The 12,518-nt window shown below is 44.9% G+C and overlaps 1 protein-coding gene across 19 annotated transcripts in view; it reads left to right on the forward strand.

The window, feature by feature from the left end:
• Positions 1-12,518, forward strand: part of tnika (TRAF2 and NCK interacting kinase a) — a 64,811-nt gene that overhangs the window by 19,141 nt on the left and 33,152 nt on the right. For all 19 annotated transcript variants that reach the window (XM_058056541.1, XM_058056544.1, XM_058056545.1 and 16 more), the window contains exons 3-4: positions 10,169-10,225; positions 11,141-11,266. In XM_058056541.1, the coding sequence (XP_057912524.1) occupies positions 10,169-10,225; positions 11,141-11,266 (183 nt within the window). The remainder of the gene's footprint in view (positions 1-10,168; positions 10,226-11,140; positions 11,267-12,518) is intronic.

A 12,518-nucleotide genomic window follows, 5' to 3' on the forward strand; every position in this document is an offset into this window, starting at 1 on the left:
CTTCCTTCCTCGTTTCCTTGTCCTTACAACACTCTCCTTCCTTCCTCCCTTCCTTCCTTCCTTCCTCATTTCCTTGTCCTTACAACACTCTCCTTCCTTCCTTCCTCATTTCCTTGTCCTTACAACACTCTCCTTCCTTCCTTCCTTCCTTCCTCGTTTCCTTGTCCTTACAACACTCTCCTTCCTTCCTCCCTTCCTTCCTTCCTTCCTTCCTCATTTCCTTGTCCTTACAACACTCTCCTTCCTTCCTCATTTCCTTGTCCTTACAACACTCTCTCTCCTTCCTTCCTTCCTTCCTCGTTTCCTTGTCCTTACAACACTCTCCTTCCTTCCTTCCTTCCTTGCCCTCACCTCCATGTAGGACAGTAAATCATCTTGCCTCCTCCTTTGACCTCCAACCCCATCAGAGCGTGACTGTAATGTACCCCCCCCCCCCCCACTCCTTCACGCCTGGTCTGTGGGTGGAGGTGGGCGTGGGAGGAAGATGCCAGGTGTGCAGGTTGCCAGGTTGGCTGGAAGTGAAGGATAAGTGGATGTGTGACTGGCTAATGAGTGGATTAGGGAGTGAGATTGTTAGAAACAGTTGTTGTTGTGTAGCACGCCATGGGAGGAAGATGCCAGGTGTGCAGGTTGCCAGGTTGGCTGGAAGTGAAGGATAAGTGGATGGGTGACTGGCTAATGAGTGGATTAGGGAGTGAGATTGTGAGATAGAAACAGTTGTTGTTGTGTAGCACGCCATGCCGTTCACTTCCTTAAACTGTGTGTGTTTGTGATTAATCAGCACTATGCTAAACCCTCAGATTAGCATGTTTGTCCAACAGTTGTGTGTCCGCTGCTCGCTAATTAGCTTGTAGCGGCGCGAGCGTCCGGGGATGATGAGCGACCGCGTCTCGGGCCGGTGATGGATTATTGTTTCAGGAGGCTTTAGTAGATTACGCAATCAACACATGCTGATTGCTGATGGCACAATACGCGATACTCCCCCCCCCCCCTGCCCCCCCCCCATACGTACACACCTGTAGCCAGGAGTTAAATCCCTCATGACGGCTTCACACATCATTGCTTTCGTCTTCCTTCTGTATTCAAAGTCTCTGCTTGTAACTGTCTTCCATATTGTCACATCACCCCCCCCCACACGATTTTATTTACTGCCTCACTGATTCCACGCCCGGGTGTGTTTTTGCGGCCGTGTGTGTGTGTGTGTGTGTGTGTTGTGTGAAATTGCAGGTGTCTAAAGTGCGGCGGCGTGGTTTGCGCCACTTCTATCGCTGCCTTATTTCTCCGTGTTCCGTGAGGCAGAACGCAGTTTGGGCCGTTTGTTTGCTGAAAGTGGCCGTAATTCCCCCACACCTGCTGCAAAGCATGATGGGAGTGAAGGTCAAGCAAGTTCAGTATTGACGCCCCCCCCCCCACCCCCCCGGGGTGCAGACACAGTGAAGCATTGCTGTCACGTCTTGGTTGCCATTTTATGGGCTTTGGTCTTTGGTTTAGTCTAAAAATGCTTTGGAAGAATCACACGCTTCTGTACTTTGTGTGAGATTTAGCAGGTGTATCTATAAAGTACTTTATTATCCTTTTTAAAAATACCATTTAACAAGGAAAAAACTGTAGTAATTCATGGAGATGTCTGACATAGCATTTTTAAAAATATCACTTTTTATGATCTGGAAAAAAAATAATTATCCATAGCGATAATTATCAGGCAAATGCATGAATGAAAGAAAAAAGATGTTAATTTTGAGAAACAATAAAACTAAATAATGCTGTCATTTTTGGAAATTTAGCGAGGGGAAGAAGTAGTAATATTGTGGGAATACATTCAAAATATTACTGGAATACAGACCTAATATTCCGAGAAGAAAGTGTAAATCCGTGTAAAAAGTAAATTTGTGGCTTGCAAACCAAGGCTGGTACTTTGACAAAGGACTGCTAGGGACGTCACTCATCAGTCCATCCACTTTGATTGACGTCTTGATAGAAATAAACCAAATAAACCTAGCGTAGCATCGGACATTGCAGTTTAGCCACAATCTCCGTTTTGCTGCAGCACTATTCCGTTTTACCGCCCTCAGTCTCCCCGCCTTCAGATGTCCGGTTGCCATGCCAACGGCTGCTGGTTTTGATGCTGTTCAGTGTTCAGTAAATTGGGTTTGGGTGTATGTGTGGATTACCAGGATGGTGTAGGGATTAGGATTAGGATTAGGGTGTAACCCATTTCCTCTAGACAAACAGTTTGGTCACCCTCACTCGCCTCCACCAGTGTAGTCATTCCCGTTTTTCCTTTTCTAGGTCGTTTGGAAAAGATGCACAGCCAGTATTCCCAACGGCAGGGAGCGTGGATTTATCCAACTGTAGAGATTACCAAAGGGGGGGGGGGGGGGTGAGGTGGGGGGGTTATTGGGGGCCCCGTACAGCAGCAACCTCGTCAGCTTTACAGATGCCGGATATCAGGAAACAAGGAAAGGGTCTTGGAGGTCCGTTCTCTGATGCAAACATGCCTCTTGCTTCCTTGCTTCCTTCCTTGCTTCCTTCCTTGCTTCCTTGCTTCCTTTCTTGCTTCCTTGCTTCCTTTCTTGCTTCCTTGCTTGCTTCCTTTCTTCCTTGCTTGCTTCCTTCCTTGCTTCCTTGCTTCCTTTCTTGCTTCCTTTCTTGCTTCCTTTCTTTCTTCCTTGCTTCCTTTCTTGCTTCCTTGCTTGCTTCCTTGCTTCCTTGCTTCCTTCCTTGCTACCTTGCTTCCCGTCTTCCTTCCTTGCTTGTTTCCTTGCTTGTTTCCTTGCTTCCTTGCTTCCTTCCTTGCTTCCTTGCTTGTTTCCTTGCTTCCTTTCTTCCTTCCTTGCTTCCTTGCTTGTTTCCTTGCTTGTTTCCTTTCTTCCTTTCTTCCTTCCTTTCTTCCTTCCTTGCTTCCTTGCTTGTTTCCTCGCTTGTTTCCTTTCTTCCTTCCTTCCTTCCTTGCTTGTTTCCTTGTTTCCTTGCTTCCTTCCTTGCTTCCTTGCTTGTTTCCTTGCTTGTTTCCTTTCTTCCTTTCTTCCTTCCTTCCTTTCTTCCTTCCTTGCTTCCTTGCTTGTTTCCTTTCTTCCTTCTTTCCTTCCTTGCTTGTTTCCTTGCTTCCTTTTTTCCTTGCTTTCTTCCTTGCTTCCTTGTTTCCTTGCTTCCTTGCTTCCTTCCTTGCTTGCTTCCTTGTTTCCTTCCTTGCTTGCTTCCTTTCCTCCTTTCTTTCCTCCTTCCTTTCCTTTCCTCCTTCCTTCCTTCCTTCCTCCTCCCTCCCACCCTCCTTCCTGCCTTCTTTCTTCCTTCTTCCTTCCTTCCTCCTTCCCTTCTTCCTTCCTCCTTCCTGCCTTCTTTCTTCCTCCTTCCTTCCTCCCTCCCTTCCTCCTTTCTGCCTCCTTTCTTCTTCCCTTCCTCCTTCCTTCCTTCCTCCCTGTCCCCAGCCTCACCTCCTTTCCTTTCCTTTCCTTTCCCAAAGCGGGACAAGACAGTTTGAATGGAAGTATTCAGCGTGTCCTGTCTTTGTGTGTTCAAGTGTCATGGCCACCATCATAGTTGGAGCAGCCAAGAGTGTTGCTAGGCTACAACAGGAAGTGTCCTGCATGTAAAAGTGTCCAAGGGTGGATGTGTGTGTCATTCACTTGGCGAGGCAGGAGGCAGGAGGCAGGAGGTAGGAGGTAGGAGGTAGGAGGCAGGAGGCAGGAGGCAGGAGGACACACCAACCATCAGGACCCACCCTGCCATCCAGCAGCAGGTTACATTAAGGTGGTGGCGGGCGTCCCGGTCCCGGTCCCGCTGATGGGAAGATGCAAGCTGGGAATGATGAAGACATCCTTTTGCTTTGCAGCCTGCAGCGCTTGCACGAGCATGCGTGTGCACGTGTGTATGCGTGTGTGTGTGTGTGTGTGTGTGTGTATGTGTGTGTGTGTGTGTGCTATCTTCAACCTTCAGCTCCCCATAGTCGCCGGCACGTCGTAAAAGTGAATCATGCCTCACACAAGAGGCCTACCTCACTCTATAGCTATATACTATAACTATATACTATACTATACTATACTATAACCTAACACTATACTATACTATACTATACTATACTATACTATAACCGAACACTATACTATACTATACTATACTATACTATACTATACTATAACCGAACACTATACTATACTATACTATACTATACTATACTATACTATACTATACTATACTATACTATACTATAACCGAACACTATACTATACTGTACTATACTATACTATACTATACTATACTATAACCGAACACTATACTATACTATACTATACTATACTATACTATACTATACTATACTATACTATACTATAACCTAACACTATACTATACTATACCATACTATACTATACTATACTATACTATAACCTAACACTATACTATACTATACTATAACCGAACACTATACTATACTATACTATACTATACTATACTATACTATACTATACTATACTATAACCGAACACTATACTATACTGTACTATACTATACTATACTATACTATACTATACTATAACCGAACACTATACTATACTATACTATACTATACTATACTATACTATACTATACTATAACCTAACACTATACTATACTATACTATACCATACTATACTATACTATACTATACTATACTATACTATACTATACTATACTATACTATACTATACTATAACCTAACACTATACTATACTATACTATACTATAACCGAACACTATACTATACTATACTATACTATACTATACTATACTATACCATACCATACCATACCATACCATACCATACCATACCATACCATACCATACCATACCATACCATACCATACCATACCATACCATACCATACCATACTATACTATAGGTATATGATGTATCACTATGACGTGTACTTACATGCAGCAGGTGCACATTGTTTGCTTTGCTTTATACTTCCTGTATCCATAATTTAATTAGGAGGCTTATCTCAGTAATTAAACACTTACTCTAAATATATATATATCTATATATATATCTATATATCTATATATATCTATATATATATATATATATATATATATATGTATATATATATATGTATATATATATATGTATATATATATATATATATATGTATTTCTAATAGACACAATCACAGTCAATCCCTCCTCCGTTTGGCAGTGGTCTATGCTGACAATCCGGTCTTCCACGGTAATTAAGTGGTAATTAAGCGGTAATTAAGTGGTAATTAAATGCGGACATCAGGAGCATCCTCAGTGCTGTTGTGCAAAGTTCTTGGTAGTTCATTTGAACTTTAGCTTTGCATGGTGGACTCCTATGGAGCAGCTACACAGGAAGCCTTCTAGATCTTTCCATGGACTTTCTAGCTTCCACCTAAATGTTCTGTTTAATTGACTTAATTGACTCCACCCCCAGCTTCTCTAGGCACGCCCACTCCGTTTCTGGATGCATAGGTCCGTGTTTACGAGTGCAGGCAATGTGCAGCCCATAGATTGTATAGAAGAGTTCGATTCCATCAAAGAATTCCAAAGGTATTGGATAGCATTGGATGGTGGGAAGCGTTTGGCTTCATTAAGAAACGTTTTGACTTCCACACGTGGAGATGTACACAAGTCATACGGTATCAGTCCAACGTGTTGATGCAGTATTGACTCCTCAGTGAGGCTGCCTGCAGGCCGATGGCGTATCTGTTAGCCATCAGTTAGCCGTGGACCGCACAGGGCGCCATCCCAGCGGAACACGTAGCCAATTGGCTCGGGTTATCGCTCTAATGCACCTGGCTTGGCTGCAGGGCTTTTATGTGTGAGTGGCGTGTTCCCATTTGATGGAAGGTGGAATTGGACCCACAATAAGATGACGCCAGAGGGCCAAAGCGGCCATCTTTGAGTGGGTTTTGATCTTGCAGACACAACACGAGATGGGTGCCTCAACTCGTGTCGCATCCGCTCGTCGCGCTCTGAGCTGAAGCTTGTTTGGCCTGCGTTAGCGTCCGCTTCGCTTGCGCTCACAGAGACGTGGCCTCTCACGGGCCCCGGGTTCCCAGCCGTGGCAGAGGCGGGACCAGGGCAGGCGATACGGGCCAGCGTGCAGGGGCGGGGCATTGGCAGGATGGAGCCCATGCCGTCATGAAAGAGGGGCGTAAGAGGGGTTAAGAGGGTTGGATAACCAGTGGGAATCAGTGGGAATCAGCGGGATAAGAGCCAAAGGGAAAAACAGCAGATTTAGGTCAGCGAGTCGCAGAGGTCTGAAAACAAGTGGAGGGGGGGGGGGGTCAAAGCGTATGGTTATGAATGGGCCGGCACGGGGATAACATGGCGTCGCCATAGTATCCTTTATCCTTAACCTTTTAATTTTTTTTTTAGAAAAAAAGTACAAAGAAAGAAAGAAAGTAGAAATATATCTATAAAAATATGTTTTAAAAACCAGTAAAAATATATATATATAATATATAATTTTTAAAATATTTTTTTTATATAATTTATATAATTTTATATAATTTTTATATAATTTTTTTGCTGGTTTTTAAAAGCTATTTTTACAGATATTTCTACTCTCTTCTGTCCACTTTATTCTCATAAACTCATTTTATTCTTTGTTTTGTTACTAACATTGGGAAAATATTGTCTAAATTATTGTGAAAAATAGAAAAAAGTTTTCTCATAGTATTACAACCTTAAGCTTGTAATTGAAAAATGTATATTTTGTATTAATAACAACATATTCTAATAATATTGAATTTTTTTACATGAAATTTTCACAGTTTTTGTTAGTTTTCTTGTCATATTTAAACCAAATCCGCTACTGGCTACAAATGGCCTCAGGGTCACACTGCAGACACTCCTAATTTAAAAGCTATTTGTCCCAAATAACACCTGTACCTGTACAATGGTGAGATTTATTGCAAAGGTTCTCATGAAAGCATGTGTGTGTATGGTGTACCGACATAAACATGCTGGCTCATTCATATCATAGAAAGTTAGCAAAGGTTAGCAAATATACAGTCGGGTGGAATCAAACTTGGGTCTCCAAGCTGTGGGGCCTGTGTACGAACCACTCCCCGCCGTGCAGCCTTATTATGAAGATTATTTCAGAATAAAATGTAAATATCTGGGGAAAAACTGCCTTTTCACCTATATAGCAAAGCTGAGTTGAAGTATATATAACTTAGCATATGGACATATGTTTATATACAAAATATCAAATATCAGGAAAATGTTTGGACGCCTCTGATGTATCCATATTTAGCCTAAGAGTTAGCCTAAGAGTTAGCCTAAGAGTTAGCCTAAGAAAAGGCAGAGTATTTTTGTTGTGTATATCATGTAGTAAAAACATACTCGTGTCAACGTGGTATTGTGATTAGATTTCCAAGTTTTTTGTAGTTAGTAATTCTTCTTGTAGTATCAGGTACGCGTGCAGGAAGGCCAACCCAAATGACGAGTCTGGTTCCATCTGGCAACGAGCTTTACAGATGCCAGGTATCAGGAAACAAGGAAAGGTTCATGGAGGTCCGTTCTCTGATCCAAACATGCCTCGTGCTTCCTTCCTTCCTTCCTTGCTTCCTTCCGTTCTTCCTTCCTTCCTTGCTTCCTTTCTTCCTTCCTTGCTTGCTTGCTTCCTTTCTTCCTTCCTTCCTTGCTTCCTTCCTTCCTTCCTTCCTTGCTTGCTTGCTTGCTTCCTTTCTTCCTTCCTTCCTTGCTTCCTTCCTTCCTTCCTTCCTTCCTTGCTTGCTTGCTTCCTTGCTTATTTCCTTGCTTCCTTGCTTGTTTCCTTCCTTGCTTGTTTCCTTGCTTCGTTGCTTGTTTCCTTGCTTTTTTTCTTCCTTTCTTCCTTCCTTGCTTCCTTGCTTGTTTCCTTGCTTCCTTGCTTCCTTTTTCCTTGCTTTCGTCCTTGCTTCCTTGCTTTCTTCCTTGTTTCCTTGCTTCCTTCCTTGCTTCCTTGCTTGTTTCCTTCCTTGCTTGTTTCCTTGCTTCGTTGCTTGTTTCCTTGCTTTTTTTCTTCCTTTCTTCCTTTCTTCCTTCCTTGCTTCCTTGCTTGTTTCCTCGCTTCCTCGCTTCCTTTTTCCTTGCTTTCGTCCTTGCTTCCTTGCTTTCTTCCTTGTTTCCTTGTTTCCTTGCTTCCTTCCTTGCTTCCTTGTTTCCTTGCTTGCTTCCTTTCCTCCTTCCTTCCTTCCTTCCTCCTCCCTCCCACCCTCCTTCCTGCCTTCTTCCTTTCTCCTTCCTTCCTCCCTCCCTTCTTCCTTTCTCCTTCCTTCCTCCCTCCCTTCTTCCTTTCTCCTTCCTTCCTCCCTCCCTTCTTCCTTTCTCCTTCCTTCCTCCCTCCCTTCTTCCTTTCTCCTTCCTTCCTCCCCCCCTTCTTCCCTTCTCCTTCCTTCCTCCCTCCCTTCTCCTTCCTTCCTCCCTCCCTTCTTTCTTCCTCCTTCCTTCCTTCCTTCCTTCCTTCCTTCCTCCCTGTCGTTCATGCCTTACCTCCTTTCCTATGTGAATTCCAAGAAGCACGGCCGCAGCCCCCCCCCCCCCCCCTCGCTGTGCCACATAAACTCATCCGTGTGCCAAGAAACGCTGGCCAGCTCATCACCTGCATGCTGCTTGTGATGTTGCAGGACTGAAGGTCAAGAGGATGAAGGTCGGAGAGGATGGATGATTTGGTGTGGGAACCAACATATGTTAGATGCTAGCTGTACTCCAGACGCTACGTTGTCATCCGTGTTTACAAACAGAACTTTAGGGCATTTAGGAATCGCTGTGAAATTCCGTACGAATGAAATTCCGTACACACTTTTATGGGACTAACGAGCACATTGGTGTCAAATCTGAGCAAAAACATGGCCGACATTCATGAAGGGATTGGCCCTTCATCTCACCTTTTGGAACTGGATCAATTGTGATCCCCTCATTGGAAATAGGAAATGTGCCAAGGGAAAGGCTCAAAGCCCTGAGACGCTGAGCATGGAAAATGATTGGCGTTCATGTCAAGTACTTTACTGTACAAGTCCATGGACCACATTGGAGCCACTGATGATGCCCATGTTGGACCCCCCCCCACCCCCACCCCCACCCACTGAAAAAGGGCTCAATCTTTCCGACGAGTCGCTGAGACGTGGCTGCGGTTCCTTTTGTTGTGGCCAACAAAGCCAGCCTTGTGCCTTCTGGAATTGGGGCAGTCTGATCCTAATGACAAAGATCTGCTTAGTCCTTCCACGTTTCCTTCTTCCAAGACCCTTTTTAGCATGGGAGCCAGGGTGACCCAGCATCCAGACCGTGATCCCACCAGACAATGGATCATCATGTTAGACTGGAACTTTTCATCTGCGGTTTAACTTCTCTGTCCTTTTATGACTTTGGTTCTTCAAGTTCTTCAACTAATCATCACTTGGCATGTGTCAATCAAAAACCAAAGGCAGTGCCTGACCAATCCCTGATTTATGAATCCATACATCCCATAATGCACTGCTCTTTTAACTGGAGCAGCACCCTTTGCTTTGCCTCCACGCTCATCATCAGTGACCCTTCCGTGGCGGCCCCCCAGGGGGCGCTTTGGATCCAAGCCTCAATGCCATCTGCTTTGGCGGGCCCTGGTTGGTATGGAAGCCTGGGGGTACTCCATGTGGGTGCTGAGGTCTTTGTGATACTTCTGTTGGGTTTGGGGGTTTGTTGAGTCTGACAAGTAAAATAAATAGTACAACATGAGTACAACATGAGTACAACATGAGTACAACATGAGTACAACATGTATACAAGGCGTACATGGATAAAAGGCCAGCATGCAGACCTTCAGTGAGCGGCTTCCACACCGGTTCAATCCAGACGTTAGCATCATCATCCCATGACGCTCCCAGACGCGGCACCGCTTCCATAACCTTGGTACCCGGAGGCGGCCGCGTCGCCTAGATTGACTCCACCCCATCGTCTACCGGGGCGAAACCGCTGGCCCAGTTTCCTCTCCGTTCCTGACCGACTGAGCGCTTGAATTAGCGTCCCGTTGGTTGACCCACTAGCATGGCGCCAACTGTCAAGTGGTCTATGGGTCAGATCCAACGCCATGATCCATGACCGCGTACAGCTAGGTTAGCTTTGACTGTATTTGTCATGGGGGTACGTTGTGGTTGTCTACAATAATGCCTTTGGAGTTGTTGTTGACACGTTTCCGTCTTCTTCAGGGTCGCCATGTTAAGACGGGGCAGCTGGCAGCCATCAAGGTCATGGATGTCACTGGGGTAAGAAACACACACACACACACACACACACACACTCGGCACCCAGCAAACCATCATCTCCAGCGATCCTACCACCGTGTCATCTAATTAAGAGCGATGAGTCAGTGCCAGGGCGCCGAGTGTGATGCGGCGGCAGCGAGGAAAACGAGGCCAGGCCCATCGCCATGGTGATATTAGCTGCCAGTCATCATGGCGGCCGTGTGGTCTCAGGCGGGTCTGCAAAGCGGGAAGGAGGGAATCTCCGCTATATTTAGAGATGATGGCCACCGCACTCCGCCAGCACAGCGATGCCACGTGGGGGGGGGGGGGGGGGGGGGGTCACTGGAGGCAAGCCATCTTGTCCAAGGACCAACCTATGCTGCCATGAAGCTGTACACAGACTACTCTAAAGTATGTGAAATGTGCATCAAAAGATGATAAGCAAACCCATCCAAGACAGGAAAGGATCTGCCGTGGTAAAGAAGTGAGTACTGCAGTACTGGAGTACTAGAGTAGAAGTATTCCACCACCAAAGTACCATCCATGCAGTTCTCCAAGCAAACAAATGAGTGTCATCTAAAGGGGGAGCCATGGGTTCCTAAATGATACCTTCTAGTCCACAAGCACTCATTTCCTTACTAATCTTAATGAGATGATTTTATTATATATGATATTTATGTTAATATACGTTATTAGAGGCACGTTCACAAACCAGCTGCTAATATGCTAATATGCTAATATGCTAATATGCTAATATGCTAATTCCTCAACAAGCCTTTTGTTCCGCCGTCGGCTCGTTAAGAGGTTCACACGGTTCATTGCTTGATCATGCTTCTTCCTCTCTCTCTCTCTCTCTCTCTGTGTGTGTGTGTGTGTGCACGTGTGTGTGCGTGTGTGTGTGTGTGTGTGTGTGTGTGTGTGTGTGTGCGGTGTCAGGACGAGGAGGAGGAGATAAAAGCTGAAATCAACATGCTGAAGAAGTACAGCCATCACCGTAACATCGCTACCTACTATGGAGCCTTCATCAAGAAGAACCCTCCTGGAATGGATGACCAACTATGGGTGGGGTGGTGCTCCTTATCTCCTTACCTCCTTACCTCATTTACTCCTTATCTCCTTTACTCCTTACCTCCTTACCTCCTTACCTCCTTTTCTCCTTTCCTCCTTTCCTCCTTACCTCATTTTACTCCTTACCTCCTTATCTCCTTACCTCCTTTACTACTTACCTCCTTACCTCCTTACCTCCTTTACTCCTTACCTCATTTACTCCTTATCTCCTTTACTCCTTACCTCCTTACCTCCTTTTCTCCTTTCCTCCTTTCCTCCTTACCTCATTTTACTCCTTACCTCCTTATCTCCTTACCTCCTTACCTCCTTCCCTCCTTTCCTCCTTTCCTCCTTACCTCATTTTACTCCTTACCTCCTTATCTCCTTTACTCCTTTTACTCCTTACCTCCTTACCTCCTTACCTCCTTCCCTCCTTTCCTCCTTACCTCATTTTACTCCTTACCTCCTTATCTCCTTTACTCCTTTTACTCCTTACCTCCTTACCTCCTTACCTCCTTACCTCATTTTACTCCTTATCTCCTTACCTCCTTTCCTCCTTTCCTCCTTACCTCCTTACCTCCTTTCCTCCTTTCCTCCTTTCCTCCTTACCTCCTTTCCTCCTTTCCTCCTTTCCTCCTTTCCTCCTTTCCTCCTTACCTCCTTACCTCATTTTACTCCTTTTACTCCTTATCTCCTTACCTCCTTACCTCCTTATCTCCTTTCCTCCTTACCTCCTTTCCTCCTTACCTCCTTTACTTCTTACCTCCTTACCTCCTTACCTCCTTACCTCCTTTTACTCCTTTTACTCCTTACCTCCTTTTACTCCTTTTACTCCTTACCTCCTTACCTCCTTACCTCCTTTACTCCTTTACTCCTTACCTCCTTACCTCCTTCCCTCCTTTCCTCCTTTCCTCCTTACCTCATTTTACTCCTTACCTCCTTATCTCCTTTACTCCTTTTACTCCTTACCTCCTTACCTCCTTCCCTCCTTTCCTCCTTACCTCATTTTACTCCTTACCTCCTTATCTCCTTTACTCCTTTTACTCCTTACCTCCTTACCTCCTTACCTCCTTACCTCCTTACCTCATTTTACTCCTTATCTCCTTACCTCCTTACCTCCTTTCCTCCTTTCCTCCTTACCTCCTTTCCTCCTTTCCTCCTTACCTCCTTACCTCCTTTCCTCCTTTCCTCCTTTCCTCCTTTCCTCCTTTCCTCCTTACCTCCTTACCTCATTTTACTCCTTTTACTCCTTATCTCCTTACCTCCT

The sequence above is a fragment of the Doryrhamphus excisus genome, chromosome 19, assembly GCF_030265055.1.
Source record: "Doryrhamphus excisus isolate RoL2022-K1 chromosome 19, RoL_Dexc_1.0, whole genome shotgun sequence".
Taxonomy (NCBI): Eukaryota; Metazoa; Chordata; class Actinopteri; order Syngnathiformes; family Syngnathidae; genus Doryrhamphus; species Doryrhamphus excisus.